Here is a 26,277-nt window from a genome sequence, read left to right on the forward strand (position 1 = left end):
CGTTAATGATGGCGGCGACGCCTGGGCCATAAGTCGGTAGCTTATCGAGGAACTCTCCCCAGAATGGGATACCGTCTATGCCGGAGGGCGAGATCTTGGGTGTAGCCCGCTGGTACGTAGCACCTTTGGAAGAGGTAGGTTTATTGGGCTGTTTTGCTTCAGGGCTGGCGCTTTTACTGGACCCGGAGGCAGGTTGCTTGGGTCCGGTTGAGGCAGCGCCGAGAGGTTTCAATCAGGGAAATTGAGGAAGGGAGAGTCATAGGATAGAGAGCTGTAGGATAGAGAGGGGGGGAGGTGAATGAAGAGGTGGCTGGAATATTCACCGAGACGTCATATTCATTATGGCATGGATAGAGGGCAAGCATGAAAGAAGATCGTCGTAAAGAACACGATTCATTTGTACATGTGGTATCACTAATTGCATCAAGTCCCACCCGTTGCAACTCACTGGTCATCTCTCTGCCTCACCGTCCCAGAGAAAGACTGGTACCCACTCGTCCCCGACTCGGGAAGTTCCTCGCGCTCAGCAAAGCACCCTTGACGCCTCGAATCTCCGACTTGAAGCTAGAAATCGCATCCTCTTCGCCCTTGCCCACGCCAGTCGCAGTCCCGCTACTGTCCATGCCTGGGGAGCTATACACCCCGTAGCCGGTGACGGGGCCGTAGCCCGGCTTACTGTAGATCAGCCCGTCTAGGTAGTGATGCAGCTCGTTGAGACCTGTCCGCGCGGAATCGTCAACACTTGACGACTGCTTTTCGGTGTCCGCGAACTCCCGCAGATGAGATTTAAGGATCTCGATCCGCTTCACGTGCGTGTTCACGGTGGCCGTGGGGTCAGGGACTGCCTCGCCGTCCTCCTTCGACTTCGACTGCGCCTGCTCTAGGTCTGACGTCTGCGTCGCCACGTCCCGATGGAACAGCTCCGTGGGGTCCGAGGTGATGGATTCCGAGTCCTCGGAGGACTCGTCGTTTGCTTTCCGGGCAGTAAGCTGTGGCGGAATGACGGAGACGTTCTGCTCGAGCTTGTCGTTCAGCTTCTGGAGGTTTTCGGAGGCGGTTTGCGCAAGATCGTGGCGTGCGCTCGTCAGGTTCGCGAGCATCGGCTTCACGAGGTATTCGCTTGCGCCGTAGATACTGGCTCCGATTCCAGCGGCGCCGTAGAGCGTGTATAGAATGCTTTGGAGGGAGACGAGCGGTGGGGGCTTGGATTGATGGACGAGGAATTCCGGGTATGTTATGATCGGAGGGACGTCGCGGGGTGATGAAGATGTTGTGCTTCTGGCGGTGTTGGGAACGCTAGAAGATGTGGTAGCTGGAGGAGAAGATGAAGAAGATGTCGAGGGAGGGCTGGATGCCTGGGTCTCCGGCTCGTTCTCCGTCTTCGGTGATGCATTGACAGAATCCGGGGAAGCGGACTCGGCGGAGGTGTTGGTAGCTTCGGAGTTGCGCGATACGCCGAGTAGGCTGTCGATCTCGTTGTTTTGAAGGCCTTTGGACTCTAGAAAGGAGATCTTGCGATCAATAGAGGCATCACGGATGGAATCATCCTGCAGGAACTTTGTTGCTTGCTCTAGAAGAGCCGAGCGGGGGGCGCTGGTCTCGTTCTCGTCGGAGGCGGGCGACGGTGTGGAGTTGGAGTCGGGGTCGTTGGAAGCGGTGGCGTTGGGTTTTTGCCAGTCGGGAATGGAGGCACGGTTGGGTTTAGGGTCGGACATTGTGATTGAGTAGGTAGAGGGAAAGAAAGAGAGAGATGAGCACACTGGGTGTTGGAGAAGAGAGAGAACGGAAAGGTAAAGATGGAGAGGAGTTGATGGGGACCGGGAGGTTGGCCGAAGTTGGCGCCGACCTCGGCTGTATCGGTATTGTCATGGCATATGCTGTCTTACTTGGTAGATCGAACAGGTATGTTTCTCTCATCCCAGTCTGGTTGATATAACTTATTTAGAGACAAATAGCTAGTCAAATTCAAGACCTTGAAAGAAGAAAAATCATTAACAAGTTCTAATCTGTTTCATCGTAAGCCAGTTCCGAACTATATATGTTGGCGCAGCCATGCCGGTGACGACAAAGGAACCTGGGACAATGTTTCACACCTACCTTGCTCAGCCTATGATCTCTATCGAGCAAGAATAAATGACCAAAAGGCCTCATAGATCAGTAAATAACTAATTTGACACTGGTGTATGGCAATGAACAGAGTCCAGCAGAGTAGTCAGCATGCCAAGACCAACCACCGCCCGGCAGAATGAAGGGCGACGATCGAATCGCATCGGAATTCCAGCGTCCTTCTGCGCATTTTAACCGTATACTCGTCTTCTGTTCCGGCTTCTTTCTTATATATACAGCTCTTATATACTGCCGATTGTCCGGCCTGTGCGTGATCAAACCAGTTCTCAGACTTTCCCGTGAGTTCCCCATTGGTTTTCGTATTGCTAGACCTGAGCCTCGCCTCCCAAATCTCATCCCCCGATGTTTCTCATTTGCGCGCGGCCCTCTGCAACCCCTATTTTATTTTATTTTATCGCTGTTTTATTTTTTGTTTCGGGCTGTCTTCTTCTCCGGTTGCCTGCGTTTCTCCGTCCAGATCCCTGTCCAACCAGACCAGGGAAATGTCACCTCAAGTCCGTGTTGCGGAAGAAATGCAGCAACGTTGGATTCGCCCTTTGCGAGCGTCCATCGTGCCTAGCCAGGGTTCCAGATCAGAATGCTCCCATTGGTTCCATCGCGGCTGTCAGCTTCGAACCTCCCAAGTGGCGTCAAAAGATGTGATAGCGATTGATTGATGGCCTGTGCCTTCCCGGACTGCGTCAATAAGACCGAACGCTGGCCCACGTAGCCAACCGGTCATCACCACCGGACCATTGCCATTGATCGCTTGGGATGTGCTTCGCTTCTCGCTCCCCTCCTTGATTTTCCTCAACCCCCCCATAAATTTGATTGTCCCCTCCCATCGTGGGATCGATGAATTCCCCCAACGCTAGCACGAATGTCCATTGTCTTCCACCCTGGTGTTTGTGCGTCCTGCGCAACCCTCTGAGACCTTCAGCTTTCTACTTGGTTCAGCGTCTCTTTGTTTGCTGTCCTACGAAATTCTATTCCTCTGCCTTGTGTCGGATTTAATTTGTCTCCTTTTCATTCTCCTATTCACTGTCCATATTTCACACTCCTTTGCTGTCGTCCTTTTTTTTTTTTTTTTTTTTTTTTTTTTTTTTTTTTTTTTTTTGTTTGACTGTTAATTGTTTCCCTTCCTTTTTTCCGTCTACACGTTTGAAGCGATCGCAGGTCGATCTTTCCCGGCTCATCATGTCTCTGCGTCGCTCTCTTCGTGCTCGCCCTGCGAGAGATGATCCGCCGATATTGGATTCTAACGTAAATCCCAGGCCTACCCGACAGACTCGAGCTGTTGCGGCTTCATCAGCAGTGACGGTAGTTCGACTTTCGGGAGAGGAGTCGAAAGAGTCGCTTCATTTGCTTTTTAAAATGCCTTCAAGTAAGCTGCGCGACGCCACTGGCGGCACCCGCAGTGGTGCTTCGACGAGACGCTCAGTCAACGTCTTTACAGAGAACCCCATCATGTCGGGGCCGCGGACCAGTCGCCCGCGAAAGAAGCTCGTGGAAGTGAACACGAGCGACGAGGATGACATCGATGACCAAGAAGAAGACGAAGTCGACGATGAAGATGCCCCGGGTGAGGATGACGAGGATGCGGACGCCGACGGTGATTTGGACATGGACGATGCCCCACCTCAGCCTGCGGTGTCGAAGAGACATGCCAAGGCTTCAACGGCCACGTCGAAACCCGTCAAGAGCGTCGAAGCCAAGGAAATGGAAATGGAGGATGACGAAGACGAGGATGATGAGGAGCTCTCCGAACCAGACTCCGACGCCGAGGGTGAGCCCGATGACTTGGAGGAAAGTGGCGTGGGGAACGCCAACGGAGGGGACGAGGATCTGGAAGAGGACGATATCGATGAGGAGATCGATAGTGACGATGGCTTACCCTCCAACGACCCGAGCAAAATGACTAAACGGCAGAGGGGAAACCTGGGCAATGACTTCTTGCAGTTGCCGATGGGTGAGCTTGCTGAATTCTATCTTTTATCCGAAATGCTTTATCTAACATGGGAACAGAACCCCAAGTCAAGAAACATCTGACCGCAGAAGAGCGCCAGATGCGACGGGCGGAGATGGCTCGGCGCCGAAAGAACCTGAGCGAAAAACGAAATGAAGAAGAAAAGGTAGCCTTGCCCAGTCTCCTGGTTTGGTGGAAAAATCCGTCGAACCTTGTTTCGCCATTGATGCGGAACTGGCTCTATGGATCATCACAAAAGGATGCTAACAATATCTGCAGATGGACACGATAAACCGACTTTTGCGGAAACAGGCCCCCAAACGGCGTGGTCGAATCCCTGCCGCCGAGGCGGCCGAGGCTTCTGCAGACAAAGAAGCCCAAGAATTCGAAAAGGCGGACCCAACGATGGTCAGATGGGTGAGTGGCCGCAACGGTAGTAGAGTTGGCGTTCCCGAGGAATGGTTTGGCACCCCGGGCGGTCGTGTCTTTGGAGAAGGCCCCCTTGGAAGCAATGGACCCAGAAAGCTTGTGGAAGAGGTATGAATGACCAGGTTTGAATGAAGGGCGCAAACGGACCAGGCGTAATGGGATCAATTTCATCAAACCGGTTTGCAGGCAGCACACATGACATGTATTTTTGCGGGCATTTCGGAGTTGCGTCGATGTATCCATCCCAATAGGTTATTTTTGCAGACGATGGATTATGGATAAGTTAAATACATTCTACTTTTCTTTTTGACCAAAGTCCCTGTAGATGTTGCAGGAAATATCTATTGGTATCATGGGTTTTGGCACACTATTATACAATCAACGAAGCCTCCATCGGACAAGAGAGCGTAGAAAACGAATTCCGCTGTTTCATATTGACACGTCGCAAGCTGGGATTTTGATCGGAAAAGCCATGGAGCTTTTGCATCACGCAGGGAGCACCCAGCTCAGTCCAATTCAGCAAGATGCCGCCACATGTTCCTAGCTGTCCTCCTTTTGTTTCAAGAGCAATTGGACCATGAGTCGAGGTCAATCGGCAGTCGCATTCAAATATAGTATGTTCATCATTGGTTTCCATTTCCATCTTCCTTGGCCGGCGTCGAATCGTTTGCGCTCGGTTTCGCGACACTTTGGCCTTGCGATTGCGGGGCGCCCGGAGCTCTACATTCGATGCAGTCAGTTATCAGAACCGAGCACGGAAGACCGTAGAAAGCGAGCGCATAGACGGAACATACTGTTGCGACGGCTCCTTCTCGGATTGGAGCTCGCGGAATGCCGGGTTGAAGGTGTAATATCCTAGAGCAAGCGAACGGAGCGGTGTTAGCAACTGTATGAACCTATTGCATCATGCATTTCATTCCTCGAGAATCTGGCAGATCATACCCGTATACACACCCATGCCGATGGCCATAATGGCGGGGAAGAAGTTTCGACTCATGGTGTTTGTTCTTTGCGCAAAACAGCAAGAGCGAAGAGCAGCGCAAAGAGAGGCCGTTGACGTCTAGAAAGGCGGACGGGGAGGCTCCGGGTCACAACCGCCTCAGGCAGCAAGGCCAATTGCATCGCCAAATTCCCGCCCGTCGCGTCTCCCCACATTTCGACGCGTCCTGCAAACTGGCTCCGCGGCAGGTTTGCACTCGCCTTCAATTCCCTCGCTACACCGGACTATTCACTGCGTCGCTTTGCACGTCTTGAACTATTCTTGAACTGCTCTTCGATTACCCCTCTCTACCACGGTGATGGAGACCTAGGGCCATGGGCTATCGGCGCCAAGTATACAAATGGAATCATGGCGGGAACGAGGGTTTGTACCGGACTCCGATTCAGAGGAGGAGTTTGACAGCCAGGAATCCCAAATTGTGAACCGGGAGACGGAGCATAATGACCACTCTTTGGAAGAAGATGCCGTCCCTAAAGATCACCCGGAATCTCGGGATGCAGCAACCCCGGACGATGACGAGGAAGAACAACCTACCCCCGCAAACCTTGAAGTCGATGAGAATCAGTCCGCACGGTCGAGTCCCGATGCTTTGGATACAACACAGCCGCCAGAAAATGAAGACGGAGAGCCCACGCCGAAGGCAATACCGCGGAGGAACGAGAAGGTTGGACTACAGGAGGAGGACCAAGTGAGGGAGGAGGACGGTGCTGCGGCATCTCAAGAGCTACCGACCGCTGCAGAATCCAGTCCGCTGTCAACACCGAAACCCAAGAAGCAGAGAGACATGTGGGATGTTCCGAGTTCTTCGCCGGACGAGCTACAGGCCGACTATCACCCCTTCCTCCGGAAACAGGCCGCTCTGTCGCCGAGGCGGCCCAATGCTAGTCAGCCTAAACCAAGCGGCGATGACAATGATGATGATATGGTTTCTCCGTTATCTTCTCCGCCCTCGTCACTCCACTCCCTGCCGCTGAATGAGGATGACCAGGTTGACAAAGATGGAACGCAACCGCTACCGGAGATGAACTTGGCGGACCTGCTTCCTCCGCTTGATTCATCCATTCGCGCTTCTTCGCCCGTGGAGGATGCTAATAGGGAGGAAGTAAAGGACACGGAGCAATTGTTGGCAGATGACCTGGCAGACTTGCCCGCTACGCTCGAGATCCCAGAGGAGATCCTACAAGAATTGACTCAGCCGACAAGGAGATCGCTACGACAACGCAACCCTATTCAGCTACATCCTTATATGCTGGAGGACGCTAAATATCAAAGCCTGATGAAGGCAAGAGGCGTCAAGCCCGTACGGGTTGCTCAATATCAGGAAGCGTTGCGCGCAGCCAGGGAGAGCCAAGGCCAGGAATTTGTCAATAATGCTCCCCCTCCATCTAGCAGCCCTGTGATGGAACCATCATCGCCCGCAGAAAAGAGTCGCTTGCCTGAAGCTGGCTCCCAGCGCCGAACCCACCAACTTTCTCCCAGCCGGGAAGGGTCTGCGGACGCTATTAGAGCCCCTAAGAGAAGGAGGATAGCGAGACCGGCTGCCGACGGCCGTCCTCAGTCCCGGCATTTGGCTCGCCCTCAGGTGCTCATTGACAACACCTCCTCTCCCGTGCGTGCAACTGACCGTCCAATGCACGATGTCCCTCCGAGTCCACCTCGCTCGGGAAGCCTTTCTCCGCCTCAACCTCCGCAGACATTCAATGGGTTCAGGTTCCCCCGGGGCTTCAGCCCGCCGCCATTGAACACTCCGAGTACGACTTCGAGATTGGCAGAGAAGGACCAGGACGATGAGGTGGGCAACCTTGAGTTGTCGGACGGTGGCTTTGATCAAGATCCTGGTGATCTCGACCCAGTAGCGCCTCAAAATGAGAATGTCGATTCGGGAGAAGACGAACAGGATGTGGAGGAGAGCGCGGGCGAGGACCAAGATGAAAATCAAGACGACAGCGCCGTGAGGAGACTGCAGCGCAGGATCAAAGGCGTTCTTCCAGCCTCGTGGTTACGATTGGACCAGCAGAAACAGCAGGATGCCCGTCTTAACTCCACACAGCGAGCGAACGAGAGAATGGCTAGGATGGAGAATACAAAAGGCGTTGCCAAAAAGGTCACCAAGAACACTCTCGGGACTCGTCTTAGCCCGAGAAGGCGGCTTGAATCACTGCAGGATCTCGTTGACGGTGAGGATAGTGAGGATGATGGAGCCGGAAGTAATATCAACACCCGCCAAGCTCTGGCTGACCTGGTGGGCTTTAGTGATCCATTCAACGACCAGGATCCTGCAGATGACATCCTTGAGGATAATCGCATTGATTACATGTTCCCGGCCGCGAAGCGAGCATCTTCATCTCGAACTGGCAAGCGGGAGAAGAAGCGATCGAGACCTGAGGGCGGTAATCGGTTCGATTATCACTCTAAGAGGCCTCGCCTGAAAAGACAAACGAGGCTCACAGACCCTGTACGCCCAGTAAGAAGGGAGAAGAAAAGGTCTTCACCTGCTCCTCCTAGACTTGGAATTTTGGATGCCCCAGATGTTGCGGCTCAACCCCGAAGCCAGCAGCCGCAGTTTCTCAGAGTCGCTGCTCGGCGGGTTCGCTCCCGCCAGGATAGGGGAAGACGAAGTCCTACTCGCAAGATCTTCCAAATGAGTACGAGAGGGGACACGGAAGATGCGAATATGGCCTTACGTGACTGGCGTACAGGTCGCCTGCGACAGACTCAGTTGCCGCGGCCTCAGACCAAACCGCAAGGGCGACCGCCCTTGAAAGACCTTCCTACGAACAGAAGCAACCCTTACCAAACTGGCAGGCCTCAAAATACCGGCACGCAGGTCATATCTGATGCTCGACCTGGAATCCAGGCTGAAGAAGACCAGGCCGCTAAACCTACCCCAACCACGCACGATTCGGCCAATCCAGCTTCCGGAAGTACCGAAGTCCCCGCGTCCTCCAAAAGGCCTGACCACGGCAATAAATGGGTTGTTCGTCGAAATGCTACAGGGTCTGCTTTGAAGAGGAATGCTCCAAGGCCTGTCCCAGAGTTGGCTAGTTCTGAAAATTTCCCATCTCTTAGTCGGTCTCTTTCTCTGCTTAATGGAAGGAATTACCAAAGACCACCGCCAAGTGCTCACCAGCTGAATCCGATTATGCGACGGTTTCTCAAAAGTATACCGATGCCTGTTGCTGATGCCCCAGGACCTGTCCCTGCCCAACCATCGAATGCATCGCGTGATGAACCATCAAACAATGCCCGAGCACCGCGTCGGCAAATACGAAAACGCCCTCCCCGAAGGTTGAATGTCACGTTGAACGGTAATCAAGGAACGCTTGCATTGACCACGCCCGATACGGAGACTCTGGATACTGAAAGCAGAGATATCCAATCACCGACCCTGGCTTTGGGTGGCCTCACAGGATTTCAGAACTCGTATAGCGTTAATTTTAATGTCGCTCCTTTGCACTCTAGTACATTCTTTCGCGAGTCCACATTCATTGGCAGCGGCGAGTTTGCGCGTTCTCTCGATCTTGGCCAACGAGATCTTGACAAAGATGCTGGGTTTTACTCTTTCGAAGCTGGCAAACACAGCTTTCGTTGGGGTCCTTGGAATGATAGTGTGTCGTCGGAGTTGGGAATTGCTTTTGACACTATGATCGAGAATGTTGGCGGGAGTGACGACGTTGAGGTTATTGATGAACGGCCGTCTGGCAGTGCATCTAATACCTATAGGGATGTGGTTAAGTACGTTACTGAAACGATGACGCTCATTGACCCCATAGACAGAGTTGGTCTTGTGCAAAGAATCCTTACCCTCGCTTCCTCACTCAATTGCAGCATGACAGCCCTGACAGCCAAGGTACCCCGTGATCTGGAAGCGGTTACAAGACTCGCCTTCTACAATCTGGTGCTCATCTACCAAGCGTACCATATTGCTCGCAATAGCAATGGCCTTGTCAACACCGGCGTGGTGAGTGAAGCTTTGGAGCTTGTCAAATCGGCCTCTAAGTCTATCCTCATGATTATTTTGAGTCCTGCGGGGCAGACCAACATTTCCAAGTTTCTAGACAACCAGAAATCTCGGGAACTGCGCGAGTCGGGGGCAAGAGATAGCTATCCTATTGTCGAGGCCTATATCATTGTCCGCAAGGTATTGGACAACATGGACGATCCCAGGGGGAAGTTCGGCGATCTTCTGGCCGACGAATATTCTACGTTGAGTACCGTGAAGGACGTTGAAAGCTTGGAGGTCGGGTGGCAACGGTTGTTCCACGGTCTCCCTCTGAACGAGATGGATGCTTTTGGAATTGTTCGAGTCGGATCCCGTTTCAGGGAAAAGCATGACAACTGGTCAACGATCAAGCACCTACTCACGCCGGTGTTCCAAGCCAAAGATCCCGATTTCCCATCATCCATCTCATATAATAGCTATTGTCGGACTCTGTTCCATCGATGTCACTATCTCATTAACGGCTGGGGCTGGCGGGACTGCAAGCCAATCCTAGACACCCTTTTTGACTTGTTCGCGAAGAATACTTTGTACAACCTGAAACCAGAAGATAATTACTCGTCGCCGGCCTTCCTTGATGAACTCGACAGCAACCCACCTTTGGAAGTCCAGACAGGCGAACCGTGCTTTCATATCTTCTTGAAAATCGTCGCCAGCGGTTTGCGGTTTCTGTCCAGAGCATACGACAAGAAGAAGGTCCGGAACATCACTTGGCGCTTGTTGCCCAATCATGGCCGAGAGTATCCCAAAGATAAACCCCTCCATCAAACCGATTTGGACGCTCTAAGGAATCACCATGACCTCCTTTGCACTTTGTATTCCGCGGTTCCCGACGGATGTCGTCCTCGACTTGAAACAATCAAGAATCTTGTGGACCCTGCCCGATCTCACCAGGAGACATGCAGTATCAGTCTTCGTTCCTGGTATAGGCTTGCTCGGTTCAAGCTCTCAATGGATGAAGACGTGTCCGGGCTAGAACCGTTTGCAGACTGGCACAGCTTCTTTGTTTCAAAACTGTTGGAACAACATAGCTTGGCCCGAGAGGAAGTGGAGGCCCAAAACACTGGTGAAAACAAATTCTCTCACCAGCTCATCGAGCGCACGATTTCGCAGAATCAACGACAGATCGAATCGCAATTAAAGACAGCCCTGAATCTGTTACAGAGCGCGATCCGAGCGTCTCCCACGTTGGACCATGCCGAGAAACTTGTTTCCAAAGAACCCGTCAAGGCAGTACTAGGTCTTTTCAACTCCAAGGTTCCCCGTGTGAACACAACTGTAATCGAAGCCCTCCAGGTGATCGCGATCTACCTCGAAAAATGTCGCTCATGGCCTGCTGCCGGAGAAGCCCATGCTCCACCTACAGCCGACGAAGATAGTCAAGAATTTGGTGATTGGGAAGTTTTCGAAGCTTTGTACCCGGAGGAATCGCCACCCACGGTGACCGTGCCCCGAGGCGTTGAGCACGTTAACAAAGTGTTCTATCCGGCTGTCTCGCGCCTTGTATCGAACTGCTTTGGCGAGGACAACAGCCCTGAAGATGCCATACTTCTGAGCGTTGTCGAATGCTGGACTTCTCTCGCAGAGGTGCTTGTGAAGCACAAGTTGAAGCACTGGGACAGCTACCTTAGCCATTACGGTAGTGACTGTTCTTGGACGGCACTACGGTCGACAATGCAGACGAGGAAATTTACGCCAAAATTCCTCGCAAGCTGTATCGCGAAAGATTCTCAGGTCATTTCTGAATGCAAGACCCAAGTGTTTAGCATGTGGATGTCTAGCTTGGTGGAAAGAGAATCGATTCTCAAGTTCCAACATTCCCTGACCGAGGCTTTGTTGAACCAAGACTCGACGAATCCCATTCTGCAAAACCTGCCATTTTCGAGTGACAAGATCGACGGACGATATTATATTGCATTGGAAGAGCTACGGCAGCGCAGAGTGTCTCTCATCTCAAGTATTCTGTCGAACATGCGCTCACATCTGCAGGCGCTGGAAGATACGAACAGCCCCGATTTCTCGAGGACTCGAGAAGAATACAAGGAGCTTGTTCAGCAACTGATGTCTTCGATGAAGGCGAACTACCAGGAGTTGGGCACCGGGCAAGCAAGTGCCCAGGGTGAATATGTGGGCTTTGTTCATCGTGTTGTCGGTTTCCTGCAACAACATACCGGAGATATCTGCCCGGTTGACCAGTTCTTCACCGACCCGACGTCATTCCCCCTGCCATCGACCGACCCAACGTACATCGTGGCAAAATTGAAGGGTTACGAGCCGAAGTTGTCCTCTCAAAAGGGTGCGAAGACGTTGATCACGTTCATACAGGGCGTCTCCGAGCGGGCCGCTGTCGATGGCCAACAGGTCTATTTGGTTGGACAGATGCACGCGTCAATGATGGATTCGTTTGAATCTGGAGATCCGGACAGGCCTACCTTGCGAGCCGTACTTCTGCAGGCTATATTCCCGGCTTATCTCGAGAACGCGTTCACCAATCCCGCCGCATGGGTATTGTGCCGTCCGATCATCAACGTCATATCTCTGACATTCAAAGACCTGCTCTTCAGCATGGACGCCATGGATCCCCGCTGCGTTTCCTCTATCATCGGCATATTCAACGCCGTTTTCCAGTCCTCCTACCGGGCACTGAGATCCATCATCCCCAACACCACCATGCTCAACGACCCTACGGTCGTGATCACCGTCGCCTCCTTCCTCGAGATGATCACATCCTCCCTCCAAGTCGTCGACTACATCGACAAGATGAGCACCGCAGCCTCCCACCTCGTTTCGCAGATCCGCGTGTTCCAACAATTCACCCTCTTCGCCACCTACCTCCACGACCACCTGCTGACCACCAACCTCGACGACCTCATCCACCCACCCATCTTCTCAGCCGACGCCATCACCACGCCCACAGAAAGAACCACCCCCTCTTTCTACCACGATATCCGCGCCTCCGTCACCCGCGACCTGCACACCTACCTAACCGAAAGCTGGTCCCGGCACCAGGGCAAATCCTACTTCACGCGCCGAGGAAACCACCCCCCTCAGGAAATCCCCATGGAGCCGGAGGTTGTCGCGGACTTGGAACAAGCGCCAACGAGGACGTTAGATACCGCGGCGGGCTCGTTCCTGGATACGCTCAGGGCACTCGATCTTTTAGACGAACCTGAGGGCGGGTCTGTGGCTGTGGATGAAGATAGGGTTATTCCCGTGGCCGAGGGTGGAGTTGGGATTCGGTATGATTCGAGTCTCGAGTTGCCGTTGGATCTGTTTACGATGTAATGCATATTGTGTTGGTTCTGTATGATTGGGCTGGAGTTGGTATATATCGGCAGATGATGCGCATGAGGCTCTTATGATCGATCGGATTCCTAATCTGATGAGATTAGATTACCACTTAAAATAATGAGATATTAGATTATGAAATGATTCAAGGTATAACTATTTATATCTATTCATAAGAAAGAGTACCCTGGATATTATGCGCTTTTAAGTCACAAGAGAGAAAAGAAAAGAAGGTAGTTTAAGGTAATTCACTGCCGCTGCCTCTTCCACTACTAACAACAAAAGAATAGAACAGAACAGAGCTCGATTGTATAAAAAGATCAAGTAATGCTGCAAGAAAAAGGGTCAGTCAATCAGCAGGCAAAAGAAATCAACACAATAGGAGCTAGATAGCTATCTGTACGGGAAGCCAAACGAAGCACAGTTAAGAAATGAAATGTAAACCATCCAGAGTATGCAATTGAATTCAAACAGCCAACACAGAAAGCTACCAGAAACAGGTGAATAAGATGATAAACATAAAAATGAACTCGATCGAAATTGAAAGGAGAAAGAAAAGAGAACTATACACAAACGTATAGTACAGAAGAGGACGAGACAGGATAAGACATGATATTGTATTCAACCGTCAGTCATGGACAAGACCTGATATGAAATATAAAGAAAAAAAAAAGAGAGAAACCATCCAAGCACCCAGGTACCCATATCAAGGAGAAAGGAGAGAGGAATAATGCATATTTCATGCAAACATGTTAATCAGTCAATTCAGTCAGCTAGGTAGGTAAAGGTAAGAAGGTATTTAGCCAATCGCAAAAGTCCATCCTCATGCATGCATGCGCGCATGTATCTTTTAGTCCAGTCCAGTCTGTCCATCTGCTCATCCGCTCATCATTCATTCATCCAACTATATTCCACCTTTCTGGTGGATTATAGCTATGCATATTGGGCAGCATGATGCTGGTATCATGTTCGAGTATGAGATCGATTCGGTTCATAACGTTCTCTGCTTCATTTCATTTTCTGAAACTCAGTCGAATTGAACAGGACTAGATGCGGATAATGATCTAATTCTGTTCAAATGCATTGAATCAGATGCGAACCAAGCAGGTTATATGCCCGTCGATCACCGCTCGGGAATCGTCTGGTCCACAATTCCGCTGCCCTCGGCGGTGCCCTCATTCTGATCCTGTTGGTTTTGCTGATGACTCGAGGACCCCCGTCGATGGAACGGATGCTGATGGAATCCTGAGAAATGCAGCACCTTCCGAACGGTGCTGGCAATTCCCGATCGCCGCTTCGACTCGGGCGACGACCCAAGCTGCTTCTCGGCGGCGTCGCTGGCTCCCGCCGCGCTGGCGGACGGTTTCTCGGGCCTCCGCACCGTCGCGTCATCCTGGAGCACGATGTTCGTGTTGGCGGGTTTCGGCGGCCATTGGCCATCTGCTTTCCAGCCCTGGACCATGGCTTTCGTGACGTCCGCCAGGTTGATAGGCACGGTGGGGGTGAGGCCCTGGACGACGACTTTCGAGTAGATGGATGGGTACATGGTTGGGGTGATGGCGGCGCGGATGGGGTTGGAGTTGGAGATGAGGGAGGGAGCGACGGGGATGAAGGGGTCTTCGTAGTGGTTTCGCGCGATCTGGTGCGACGAGGCAGTGGCGGTGGCAGCTTGCGTCGCTGGCGCGGGAGTCGCCGTGCTGGGTTCTTGGATAGCTGTCGTCGCGGGAGCAGCGTCGGGGTCGTGAGGATTCTCCGGATCGGCGGTAGAAGGCTCGTCTTCGCGTTCGCGGTCCGCCGGGAACTGCTGCTGCGTCGCGGCCACCATCGACGTCGTCGACGTGGGATCCTGATCGGCGACGGAGAGCGAGGCTTCGGTTCTAGCGGCTAGGTCGTCATATCCCGACGACGAGTTGGTGCCGGAGCCAGAAGAAGTTGTTGAATCCAGGGTATGCGCGTCCTCGTTCCCAGTCGCAGTCGCATTCGGGCCCTCCAGGCCATGCGATTGCGATTGCGATTGCGCCGCTCCTTCCTCCCCATTCTCCTGCCCCCGCTGCCTCTCGCTCTGCTCGCGCCTCCGGATCTCCGTGCGCGACAGCGCCCCAGACCAGGCATCGCGTCTCTCCACCCAAGTTCGTAGGCCCTCGTTCCACCGCATCTCCTCTTCCTCTTCCTGTCTGCGGCGCTTGCGACGCGGCGAGATCTCGCGCAGCGCGGCGCCTCCTAGCTCTGGCCGATACTCCAATTCATGGTCGCTGTCGTGGTAATCTTCCGGTTCCAGTTCCGGCGAGGAGACGGGCTCCAGCTCGGACCCGGAACTATCGTATTCGCGCAGGCGCCACTCGGCGATCTCGTGGGATGGCGGGGCGGGGGTCGACGAGGCGGGCAGGCCAGTGTCCGTGGACGGGTGGAAGAGCCAGTCGTTCCGGACGATTTCGCGTACGTGCAGCTTCGCCTCGCGGATTGCAGCGTCGCGGGCTTCGGTGGTCATTTTGCTCTCGATCTTGCCTTTCAGCTTTGATGCTTGGTTTCTGAAGTGGGGGATTGCAGCTAGTTTGGTTATGCGGAGGACCAGCAAGAAGGTAGTCAAATAGCTTTAGCTCGAGCACTCCAAAGTAGCTATATTAGCTAGCTTAGGGGCCAGAATTGGCGGTTAGAAGAGAGAGGGGTGAGGCGAGGCTAGGTGGAGGCGAAGAAAGGGGTGATTCGAGGAAACCAGGTGTAGAGAGCTACTGAGCTGGAAGAATCGGGGGTAGAAATAGAAATTAAAGAAAATCCTCGATGCACAAAGACGAGCCGAGAGGAAATTCCAAGAGATTTGGGAAAAAGCAGAAGAAGACTGAAAGATGTGGGGGAAAAGGAAGAGACGAAGTTTCGGGCGGAGAAAAATGACGATCGCCGGAAGTCGAGAGTCGATGTCATCATGCAACGTCCTACGCTCCTTCGCCGGAACTTCCCACTCCTTGGCCGCAGTCATTATAAACGGGCTGTGGATGAAAGGATTATATACCTAGTGTACAGGATATCGCTAAAAATACAAGATCGTCCAAAATATCCCATCTGACCTCCTCTTCTATAAAAAGCATGTAGCAAAATCCACTGGAACAAAACCTCAAATTGAAACACCAAATTCATGTCTATGAAACCGTCATACTTTTCATGTCCGCACGCGCGCAGCGTCTGTGTCAGGCTCCTCCGTCGCAGCAGGCATAAATCCCCATCCGGGACTCTTCTTGCGTCGTCCCTTGCGGTCGCCGTACTGCTCGTCGAACTTGCGAACCGCCGACAGCGACGACATGTCCTCGCTAATGGATGCGCTGATTTCCTCCATTCCACGCTCGAAATGAGTCCAGGTCAAAGTGCGTCGCTCCGGGTACTGATACGGCTCTTCGCCTTGATGCTGAGCGGCGAGGGCGTTTTCCTCGCGAACGCAGGCCAGCGCCGCGGCGACAGACAGGTTCTTCAAATCGGATCCGGAGTAGAGGGGCGTGCGACGGGCGAGTTCGGCGAGGTCGACGGAGCCATCAAGCGTTTCTTCCTTGAGATGGATTTTCAAAATGGCATGACGGTCTTGCTCGGTGGGGAGATCGACCAAGAGTCGCCGGGGCAGACGTCGCAGGACGGCATCATCCAGATCGAAGGGTCGGTTGGTGGCAACCATGATGAAGGCAGAGAGATCGTTCATTCCGTCCCATTCCCGCAGGAACTGGTTGATCAGCTCCCGGTGGGAAGTGCGGCTGCTGGCGCCGGTTCGCGAGCAGAAGATGGCGTCCGCCTCGTCGATGAAGACCACGCAGGGACTCAACTTCTTGGCGAGCGTGAAGATGGCCTTGACGTTCTTCTCGCCCTCTCCGACGTACATGTCATACACCTCCGAGCCGCTGACCTCCAGTACGGTAGCACCGCTTTCGCGGGCGACGGCCTTGGCCAGGAGCGTCTTACCCGTACCAGGGGGGCCGTACAGAAGGAGACCCGGGATCTTGTCGGTGGCAAGGACACCGTAGGTGAAAGCTTCGGGGCGGATAAGTGAGAGCGACGTGAGCGTCTTCAAGGCATCGATGGTCTCGGGCGGGACATGGACGTCTTCGAACGTGGTCCGGAGACTCTTCGCATCGACCACGCCGTTTAGTAGCTTCTTCTCGTGGGTATTGCATGTTTTCCGGAGGGAGTTAATGAGTCGCTCCCGTTCGTTGCCCGTCTCGGTGTGCTTCGCCTTGGGCGTCTTCTCTTGCAACCAATCCCCTCGGATGCGCTCCGTCTTTTGCATCATCTCGATTCCTTGCCGAATGTGGTCGAAGCCGAAGGATTCCTCCGGTTTCAGGTTTCCAAGTGCAAGGGTAGTAGCCCAGTGCACTTGGCTGTATGTCCAGTAGCGGTCCTCGAGGCCGGATTCCTTCACAAGGGAGGCGTCGAGCGGCCAGGCACGGTCGGAAAAGATGTCATCCTTCAACGCTGAAGGGGTTTCGTGCAGTCGTGTTCGGAACATGTCCTGCAGATGGCGGATGTTAATCTCGAGAGTCCGCTTCTTGCGGTCATCGGTAAATGTCCTCTCTGCCATATCCGAGCCCATGGCAGGAGTAACCACAAGCATCTGCGAAAACTGATCGTCGAAGGCGTTCTGCATCAACCGCGATGCATCCGAGTCGGGCGTGGCGTCTTGTGAGGCGGTACCGACGAACAGAACTCGGGATCCAGCCTTTCTCCGATCTTGGATAGCTTTTTGCAACAACTGGATGAACCGAGCGCCTTCTCGCGTGCTCTGAATCTCGCCATAATCCTGCACCTGCACAATGATATCGCGGGTCTGTGTGGGCGCGGTGTTTTCATTCTTGATCGCATGGGATTCCCCCTCTTCCTCCGGGGTTGCTTTGTCTGCTTGTCGGGAAGGCTTCGTAGGCGAGGAAAGAAGCTCGTTGATCAGTCGAAGTCGCATGTCCTCGGCTCGATCTTTGCCGTTTTGCGACGATGCAGAGCCTCCAGAGCCATCCATCGGGGCGTTGAAGGCAGCCACCAAAGACTTGAGACCCATCGGCATGGGAAGAGGAATGTCCCCAGCACCTCCGCGGGAACTTTCAATGGTGATGAATTTCGGACCCGCAAGCCCAGGCCGGTAGCTGCGTGACGGCATCGCACTCTCCATGGCGTCCGCATCGTCGGATTCCCCTTCCTCCCCAACATCTTGCCAAGCGTCCGACATCGCCGGTCGGTACACCTCATACCCCAACGACCGGATCGGCGACGTCGTCCCGACAGATTCCAGATCCTGCTCACTGCACAGCTGAGCGATATCCTGAGCGTTCAGCGTCACCAGGTCCGCACCCAGCTCCTGCGCCAACCTCTTCACCACCGCATCCAAGAACAAGATCCCGTCGTGGCCGGGGTACTGCAGGACGAGATGCGACTTGCGCGCCGACGGCTCCGCTGCGTACTTCGCGGGCGGAAGTCGTAGACCCGCCCTGGCCGAGGCACAAAGCTCCTGCCACAGCGCCTCGGTCAAGGCATACCTGTTCTCATTTCCAGGCGCTCCATCTGACGACGGCGCAGGTCCCCCGTTGTCATCACCGCTGCCGCCGCCTTGCGCGACCGCATCCGCCTGCGTTCGATCCGCCTCCGTCAGCGACGGGGCAATCTTCACCTGCTGCGGAGCCTGCGCTGCCACCTGGCGCTCCTCATCCCCGTTGACCACGGTATTCCGCTCGTAGAACCAATCGGGGACGGTAGCGACGGGGGCGGTCCATTCTTTCGCGGGTTTCTTGTTCCGAAGGGCGCGACGGATCGCAGAGCCGTAGGGGCTCGATTCTTTCTTCACCGACTGCTGCTCTTCCGCGGCGGACGGGGCAACGGGCGTCGTCGTTGCCGTCCGCTGCTCCGAGACATTCTGTCCGGGATTGACCGTCGACGCAGGGCCGCTTACATTCTCGGACGTGGAATCTCTGCCTGCACGAGGATCTGAGCCGGCCGGGGTCGACGAGCGGAGGAGTCGAGAGATATGGAAGCGACGCGAGGCAACGACGGCGGCAGGGTAACGGCGGTGCGCGACGAATCGACAGGGTCGGACGGAGCTCGACAGCAACCGGGCGGGTTGCATTGACGAATACATCCGGGGACAGGGCAGGACGCTGTCGCCGGGACTTTAGGGACGAGAGGAACAAAGGCTGATGCCGTAGGGGGTCATCAGTCGTTTGGGCTGTCGGATCGATTGATTGATAAGTCGTTCTCTTTCTATTCTTTTTGGGGTTTGGCCTGCTTTTCTGCCGCTGTCACGTTATCTACCGCCTGCTACGTCGGCTGTCGCCTGAGGCAGACATCTTTGTTCTCGAGTCTTTGTTCTCTCCTACTGATACAGACAGAATTCCAAAGTCAAATCTCGCATTGTATTCCCGCACTCTAACTTCTAACGGCATCTGTCACCAGCAGATCCTCTATTTCAACTCTACCCCTCACGACAACAAACTACATAGCACTAATGTACAGTACAAGCCCCCAATTTTGTACAGCCTTTACAACCCCCAGATAAGGCTGCTCAGACCCTCGGCAGTGCCAACTTCGCCAGGCTCTCCGACCTGCACGCTGGCCACCTCGTCTCCCAGTTTGCCGGTCTCCGGGTCGCGCTTGACGATGGCCACGTTGGACGACGCCTGGTTACCAATGGCGACCAGGTCGCCGGCCTCGTTGATCTCAAAGGTGCGAGGGACGGTGCCGTACGACGAGGTGAGGTCCCGGAAGGCGACGGTGCCGTTGCACGAGCGACCCAGGGTCACCATGGAGTCGTTGGGATCGAATCCCTTATCCGAGCGGATGGACACGTACAAGGAGGTGCCGTCCGACTGGATGCCCGAGAGGGTGGCGCCCTCGGGCAGACCTCCGGGGTAGGGGTCGAAGGACTGGGTTTCGCGGAACGCGAGACATCCGTCGGAGGTGTGAGAAACGTCGAAGGCCTTGAAGTGGCCGCCGATCTCGCTGACCGTGTACAGCAGGGTCTGCTGCGAGCCGGCGCGGCGCTGGAATCGGAAGCGAGTGGCCTCGGGCTGTTCGAAGAGGCCGTGACGGGGGCCGCTGCCGTGCGGGAACTCGATGGACGGGCAGTCGTTCAGGGAACCCGAAGATTTGTCGATGGCGTACACGCGGATCTGGTCGGCGCCCAGGTCGGGAGAAAGCAGGAAGGAGCCGGACGGGTCGAGGATGACCTGGTGGGGGTGCGAGGCACCCTGCTGGGGAGTGGCGCCGGGCTTGGTCAATTCATAGTGGAAGACCTGAAGAGGCTCGGCATCGGCGTCCAGAGGCAGGGAAAAGGTGGACAGGGCGGAGCCGCCACTGCGCCAAGTTAGCAAGTGGATTCTTAGTAGGGTTAGAGGGTACGTACTAGTGCGCGATGGCCAGATACTTGGAGCCGTCCTCGCCGGTATAGATGATGCTGTTGACGCCACCGCCCGGCGCGGCGTCCGTCTTGGCGGCTTCGGTCAAGCTGCCGTCCTCGCCGATGGCAAGGCTGGTCAGGGACCCGTTGCTGGAGGCATCGCCGTTCTCGTCGGAGCAGTAGAGCAGCTTCGATTCGGGGTCGAGGGTGATCCAGCTGGGCATAGGGCCGCAGGTCTTCAAGTCCGAGGCGACGGACAAAGAGTATCCGTCATCTCCGCCCTCCAGGGACAGAGTGTAAACAGAACCGGAGTAATGAGTGGCATAGAGGTTGGCTGCCGAAGCCAGCGAGCAGCACAACAGGGGCAAGTAACGAAGGGACATGGTGGGCGAGAATGATCGGAAAGGATTGTTGGGTTGAAAGGGGGACAGGAGGAGGAATCCACGGATGTTTTATACTTCACCGCGGAATGGTAGATCAGGAACCGTCCGTCATAAAGAGATTAGTCGGCATGGATCTGCGGTTATGATACATCGAACAAGGGCGTTCGAGGGGGCCAGACGGGGAGGCTGGCAGGCTGCCCGGCTCAGCTGTCACCCCACGCTAGCCAATGATTGCGGGGACAGGGTCCTCGCCACCAAATGACAGCGTGATACTCGACCTGTAAGCTGAAGACGGCGTCAAACCGAGCGCCGTTGAAAGTGCAGAGTCCACGTCGATCTGGCGGGGATTGGCTCATTCGGGTATCTCCACGACCGCGTCCGATCCGCATGGAGAAATCCCCGTGGGAGTCTGCCCGGGCGGTTACACCTGTACCACTGTCTGAGGCATCTACGGGGTGATACCTCGTAGTCTGTGCTGGGATATGCCGGGAAGATGCTGTTGTCTGGTTTCAGGTTGAAATGAAGCAGGGTCGGCCGCGCGCCTTACAAGGTTTGAAGGAGCCGTTCATCGTGTTAAACGACATTCCGAGCGATGTCGATGTTGGCGATGCATGGTCAATGGGGCGGGGCGGAATGCACTTGCGCCGCATAGTCGATCTTGCAATTTCTGTAGGGTAAAGGTCAAGTCGCATACCCCTGTGCGACAAGTGGAATGGGGCGAAATGTGCAACTTGATCGATGATCGTTTGATTCTTGGTCTTTTCTCCCTTCTGCGATCGGGCCAAACAGTCTTGGCGGCAGCCTCAGGCCACGAGGCCCGAAGCCAAGCATAAGCACAAGCGCTGGCCTGAGCCTCCGCCTCCTTCCAGCGCACACTTCGCCAAGAGGCAAGGCAGTCAGACGTTGGATGTCCTCTCTCCGATGTGGTCGGAGGCCATCGAGACGCAAGGCTCGGGTCCTGTTCAGGGAAGCTGATCAAAATCATCTTGCGTGGCAGCATTCCGGATGTCCGGCGTAGATTAAATCCAAGGTGACAACCAGCATGACGTCGACGGATTCCGAGCCCGACATTGCGATATTTTCCAGTTTCCTGCTCTACTCCGAAGTCTAACTGCTTGGAGTCAAAGTCGAAGTCTCCAGGTTGTGGAGAAGGGAAAGCTGGCGACCCACCGGGGTGGTTGGTGGCAGTGAAGTGGATAAGAATCCTGTGTTTACAAATTACTCGCCAGAGAAACTGGTCTGCGCATCGGTTGGAGTACAGAGCGATGCTGCACAGCCCGAGCTGCATAAGAATAGCATCTGCCCTGTGTCCTCAGTTAGCGCAGTCGTCCACCACGTCCTGCGCGGACGGGGAATAAGAGGGATCGACATGAGACAGCCTTATCCACCTGTGTCATGTATGCAGTGGATTAAATGCCCGACTATAAATATCTGTCCGTGGCAGAGTTGTGTAGTTGTGAGTGTACAGGTAGGAATATTGAGCAAACAATAAAATCTATACCATTGACATCCATGGATCCATGGTACACCGTGGAAAAACCAACCGGAACACGAGACGGAAGCCATTGGCGGGTTAAGATCTTTTCCCGGAAGTCAAAGTCAGCCGATGCCCCTGACTCTCTTTCTCTACTCCAACAAAGTACAGAAACCTTCACATTTGAACATAGAACATAGAACATAGAGTCATATATACTATCATCGATCGGATCGGACGGAGAGTGAGATACGAAGGGATTCTATAAAATTAGAACGCCGGTGGAGCGTCGCCGCGTGGCAGACCAACCGCATCAACCAGCGCTCTCCACCGGTTCTCCCCGAGCCCAATCACCAGCCCCAGCCAGAGTCAAACATTATTATTGACTGTCTGTGCCTGGAGAGGGTTTTTCTGTTTGTTCCCTGACTTCCCTTCCATAATCCTCCTGCGTGGGTCTGGTACTGGATCGTCAGTCAGACCATCCAGCCGGCATCTTTTTTTTCTCTCCCTTTCCTCGCTCCCTCCTTCGCTCGCTTTAAATGTCATTTCCCCCCTCGCAACCCCCCAATTCCCTCGTTTGAACCCCCAATGAAAATGCGGTTCTCCGTGGTGATCACCCTGGCGCTCTGCTCCCTGGGTTCTGCCCGCCTGGAGCAACCCACCAGCTTCACCCGACTCCCTTCGCCCACCACCACCCTGGACGATCCCTCTCCAATCCCCAACGATCCTCCGGTTGGCTCCGAGAATTTCTATCCCGGGCGATGGTTCCAAAAACGAGCCGAGACGGACGACGCGGCGGCCGCTGCAGCTGCCGCAACCGACGCCGCCGACGACGACGACAAGAAGGAGGCAGCTGCTGACACGGCGGCCGCAGACGACGCGGCGACCACGGCTGAAGCGGCGACGACTGCTGAGGCCGCAACGACCGCAGAGCCGGCGACCACCGAAGCTGCGGAAACCACCGCAGACACGCCCACCACCGCCGAAGCTACCACGACGGAGGAACCCACCACCACCGAACAGCCCACGACCACTGCCGAGCCGACGACGACCTCCGCCGAGAGCACCACGTCCACCTCGTCCTCCGAAACCACCCAAACCACCACCAGCGCCTCCACCACCACCTCCTCCTCGACCACCTCCTCCAGCACCTCTTCCTCCACCTCGAGCACGTCATCCGCCTCCACCAGCTCCAGCGATTTCGACCTCGACGAATGGAACCACAACGGCATGGTGGCCGCCATCGCGGTCGCCAGCGTCGTGGGCGCCATCTTCATCGGCACCATCGGCTGGTACTGCCTCGCCAGCCGCATCACCAAGATGTTCGAAAAGCCTCCGCCGCCGCCGGAGGCTGCCGCCGCGGCCGCAGCAGGGGGAGCGGCGGGCGCGTCCGCCTACTCGATGGTGCCGCTGGTCGACGGCAACAATCGGCCGACCAGCGAGGTCAAATTCGACCGCAACTCGATGATGTTCGCGGCCAGCTCGTCGCGCACGGATCTGGAGTCCGTCGTGAACAATAACGCCAGACGCCAGACTATGCTGTCAGCGGACGGGTCGGGGCCGTCGAGCGGACAGCGCGGGTCGGTGGCATCGCAGCCGAGAATGATCTAATGTGGAATAAATACTAAGGAGTGAGATCAGAGGATGTCTTTTTTTGGTTTATCTTTTTTTTCATATAATCGGATGAATTGGTTTGAAATATACATACAACATACACTTACTCTTCTCCTATCTGGATATTCTTGGATCTTTGACAGACTGTCTAGATATGGAGATGTGAATTGGCATTGAATGAGGAGTTGGATTTTTCGTCTTGTCAGGCTGAAGGCTTGACCAGCATTTCAATTGCATGCATGTGTACACACTATATGATGTTAATAATTCCCTCCTGGTCTCTGGAGGTCAATGAACAGAATTGATGGCATAATCCTAAATTTGTCGGGGGCATCTCTTTATATGCCGTTCGGCCTCCGAAAGCGCGGCATGTGAGAGGTCACATGCAAGGCTCTCATACTATCGACAGCAACAGAAACACGATTGAGGGACCTTTCTCTTTGCTACATTCACCTCGGCAAGGTTAATGTGATCGATCGTAATGGCACCTAGTCTTGGTTATTATTTCTAACCGTCCCCATCCCTTTATACTAACGATCTCCCTCAGCCGGAAAAAACAGACCTGAGCAGACTAACATAACATCAATTGAACACCTACAATTAAACCAGATCCTACCTAACCACCAATCGTCCTGATTAACTCACCATCGCCTCAACAATCCCATCGCCGCCCTCATCAACCGGATCCCAGAACCCAACCACCGTCAGCCCCGCCCTCTCCAGCAGCGCCCGCCACTGCTCTCTCGTCCGCTCCATGCCACCGTTAAACGCCATCATCGTCATATCCAGCTGCGCCTGGAACCGCGACGCCCCCCGCTCCAACACCAGCATCTCATGGATCAAAAGCCTCGAGTACCCCGGCGTCATGGCCGCCGCCACGCGGTCCAGAATCCGTAAACAGTACGCATCCGACCAGTCGTGCAAGATGTGATGGTAGAAGTAGACTCGAGCACCTGGGCTGTCAGAACCACATTCCGCCCATCATCAATAGGAATAGAAAGGTTCATACCGCAAACAGGCTGCCTCGTGAAAAAGTCATACTCAAGCCTCTGAATCCCCGGGTCCAGATCCCCATCCCCATCCACTGCGTCCGTGACGGCCTTTAGATCCTCCAACACCAGCTTTCCGGAGTTTGGGAACCTTGCCTGGTACGCCATCAGATCGTGGCCTTTGCCACCGCCGACGTCCACAATCAGGACTTTCTCTGTGTCTGCGCCGTCCAAGATCCGCTCCTGCACCGGGTACCAGTCCACCCAGTACTTCCTGGCGCCCATGGTGTTTCCCATGAACAGGGCGAAGTCGGACAGGAGGGACGGCGAGGCGGCGATCCGGTCGAATGTCGTCTGCGTCGTTTGGAAGGCGTGTTGGACGAGGCCGTCGGTTGGGTCGATGGGGCAGGAGGGTCCTCGGGTTTGGAAGTAGGAGGGGGCGCTTTGCATGGCGGGCACGATTAGTTGTGATCTGGGGTTGTTGTTAGATTTGAGCTGGTTGTGTGGGAGGTGTTGAGACAAGAAGGGGTGCTCGAACATCATTCTATACCCTGCTGCGATTTCAGCCGTGCTCATGGCCTGCGTGATGCGCGTTGCTTGCCATGTTCGTGCGGCGGTTTCCTCGACGAAGTGCTCGGCGGAAAGAGGTCGTAGGATACGCACTGGTTTTGAGGCATGAGCATTAGCTAGCCATGAGGGTTGATGTATGTGCCTACCGATCAGCAGCTCCTCGGCGCCAGACAACTTGGCCAGTCTGGCTGAGGTCACAGGTCCGTGGTGCAGGATCAATGCGAATAGGTTCAAATCAACGGCGATGCGCGCACTGACGGCAATCATGGGCTTTCAGGAGTCAGCAGCAATTGAGCCAGACGGCGCTCAGGAATGATGCGGTACCGAGCCAGCCAAGTCGATGGCTACGTTCTCCGGCTGCTCCAGCTGGGCTGTCAGCGCTTTGCTAAGCTGTAGGCATTCTCTTTTGGCGTCGCGGTCTTGATCATTGCTGAGTCTTGGGGCCCGGCGGGATAGCTGAGTTATCAGGCTGATGGACTCGTCATTCTGATGTATGGAGCCCATGGCTGGGGGATGGCTGTGCTAATAGAATCAGTGAGGTGTGCTGTGGGAAATGGACCATTGAGTATACAAAATGGAGTGCGAAACGAAACCCTGAGGGCTGGAGCGGGATACTAATATCCTGACATGGCAAGGAACAGTGTGGCTTTATTATAATCAAGAGTGCGAATCCATGGGTTCTCGATCAGGTGTTCGACCCAGATACTTGCAGTCCGCAAGGAAAGTGGCTGCAAAACAGGACAGAACAGCGGTGATCCGGGGTTGCTAAGCTTTGGATTTATCGAACGCATATCCTCGGGATAAATTTCGGATAAAAGATATCGTACAGTTACGTGTCTTGGTTTGAATTCTACAGACTGAATTATGTGGAGGATGGAATTGTTTAAGAATGCATGTAAAGAGCCGTTCGTTATCTACTGCTGGGCAAGTATGTCAACGCCACCATACTACATTCGTACCAACATCACCATGTCATATTTCGCCTTTGTAGTCCAGAGTGTTTGACTTCATAAATAACTTCGCGAGTAACCCCAGTCGATGTAACATGACGGACTGTCGGCAAGCCAGACCGCTCTGCATCCCTGCTCAGTGACGTGACGGAGC

At 54.5% G+C, this 26,277-nt stretch overlaps 10 protein-coding genes across 10 annotated transcripts; 3 read left to right on the plus strand and 7 right to left on the minus strand.

Annotated features, from left to right (window-relative positions):
- Window positions 1-355: 355 nt before the first annotated feature.
- On the minus strand, window positions 356-1,781 carry P170DRAFT_433223 (peroxisomal membrane protein PEX14). Its single transcript, XM_024848429.1, has one exon. The coding sequence runs from the start codon at window positions 1,713-1,715 to the stop codon at window positions 465-467; it is 1,251 nt and encodes a 416-aa protein (XP_024711019.1). The 5' UTR covers window positions 1,716-1,781; the 3' UTR covers window positions 356-464.
- Window positions 1,782-3,480: 1,699 nt separating this feature from the next.
- P170DRAFT_344818 (PAPA-1-like domain-containing protein) lies at window positions 3,481-4,615 on the plus strand (the record flags this gene model as incomplete). The annotated part of the gene is made up of 3 exons (XM_024843485.1): window positions 3,481-4,075; window positions 4,132-4,238; window positions 4,352-4,615. 3 exons carry the CDS (start codon window positions 3,481-3,483, stop codon window positions 4,613-4,615), a joined length of 966 nt encoding a protein of 321 aa, XP_024711020.1.
- A 509-nt stretch (window positions 4,616-5,124) lies between these two features.
- P170DRAFT_471123 (uncharacterized protein) lies at window positions 5,125-5,498 on the minus strand (the record flags this gene model as incomplete). The annotated part of the gene is made up of 3 exons (XM_024852809.1): window positions 5,125-5,221; window positions 5,296-5,356; window positions 5,444-5,498. The coding sequence occupies 3 exons, from the start codon at window positions 5,496-5,498 to the stop codon at window positions 5,125-5,127; spliced, it is 213 nt and encodes a 70-aa protein (XP_024711021.1).
- A 343-nt stretch (window positions 5,499-5,841) lies between these two features.
- Window positions 5,842-13,395, plus strand: P170DRAFT_443444 (uncharacterized protein; the record flags this gene model as incomplete). The annotated part of the gene is made up of 5 exons (XM_024850545.1): window positions 5,842-8,924; window positions 8,964-9,053; window positions 9,084-9,111; window positions 9,154-12,680; window positions 13,371-13,395. 5 exons carry the CDS (start codon window positions 5,842-5,844, stop codon window positions 13,393-13,395), a joined length of 6,753 nt encoding a protein of 2,250 aa, XP_024711022.1.
- Window positions 13,396-13,987: 592 nt separating this feature from the next.
- P170DRAFT_337662 (DUF4050 domain-containing protein) lies at window positions 13,988-15,277 on the minus strand (the record flags this gene model as incomplete). Its single annotated transcript, XM_024843384.1, has 1 exon — window positions 13,988-15,277. A coding segment is annotated over one exon (1,290 nt), but the record flags the coding sequence as incomplete, so codon positions are not given.
- A 496-nt stretch (window positions 15,278-15,773) lies between these two features.
- P170DRAFT_433228 (ATP-binding protein) lies at window positions 15,774-18,979 on the minus strand. Its single transcript, XM_024848430.1, has one exon. The coding sequence runs from the start codon at window positions 18,872-18,874 to the stop codon at window positions 15,944-15,946; it is 2,931 nt and encodes a 976-aa protein (XP_024711024.1). The 5' UTR covers window positions 18,875-18,979; the 3' UTR covers window positions 15,774-15,943.
- Window positions 18,980-19,286: 307 nt separating this feature from the next.
- Window positions 19,287-20,526, minus strand: P170DRAFT_443446 (lactonase family protein; the record flags this gene model as incomplete). Its single annotated transcript, XM_024850546.1, has 2 exons — window positions 19,287-20,100; window positions 20,150-20,526. The coding sequence occupies 2 exons, from the start codon at window positions 20,524-20,526 to the stop codon at window positions 19,287-19,289; spliced, it is 1,191 nt and encodes a 396-aa protein (XP_024711025.1).
- Window positions 20,527-20,808: 282 nt separating this feature from the next.
- Window positions 20,809-22,201, minus strand: P170DRAFT_48823 (uncharacterized protein). The gene has a single exon (XM_024853967.1). The coding sequence runs from the start codon at window positions 21,812-21,814 to the stop codon at window positions 21,092-21,094; it is 723 nt and encodes a 240-aa protein (XP_024711026.1). The 5' UTR covers window positions 21,815-22,201; the 3' UTR covers window positions 20,809-21,091.
- Window positions 22,202-22,323: 122 nt separating this feature from the next.
- Window positions 22,324-23,923, plus strand: P170DRAFT_433230 (uncharacterized protein). The gene has a single exon (XM_024848431.1). The coding sequence runs from the start codon at window positions 22,589-22,591 to the stop codon at window positions 23,609-23,611; it is 1,023 nt and encodes a 340-aa protein (XP_024711027.1). The 5' UTR covers window positions 22,324-22,588; the 3' UTR covers window positions 23,612-23,923.
- A 153-nt stretch (window positions 23,924-24,076) lies between these two features.
- On the minus strand, window positions 24,077-25,773 carry P170DRAFT_375707 (S-adenosyl-L-methionine-dependent methyltransferase). The gene is made up of 5 exons (XM_024845329.1): window positions 25,498-25,773; window positions 25,320-25,443; window positions 25,142-25,265; window positions 24,624-25,075; window positions 24,077-24,567 (listed from the first exon to the last, which is right to left on the minus strand). The coding sequence occupies exons 1-5, from the start codon at window positions 25,675-25,677 to the stop codon at window positions 24,251-24,253; spliced, it is 1,197 nt and encodes a 398-aa protein (XP_024711028.1). The 5' UTR covers window positions 25,678-25,773; the 3' UTR covers window positions 24,077-24,250.
- Window positions 25,774-26,277: the final 504 nt, after the last annotated feature.

Source organism: Aspergillus steynii, assembly GCF_002849105.1.
Source record: "Aspergillus steynii IBT 23096 chromosome Unknown P170scaffold_1, whole genome shotgun sequence".
Classification (NCBI taxonomy): domain Eukaryota; kingdom Fungi; phylum Ascomycota; class Eurotiomycetes; order Eurotiales; family Aspergillaceae; genus Aspergillus; species Aspergillus steynii.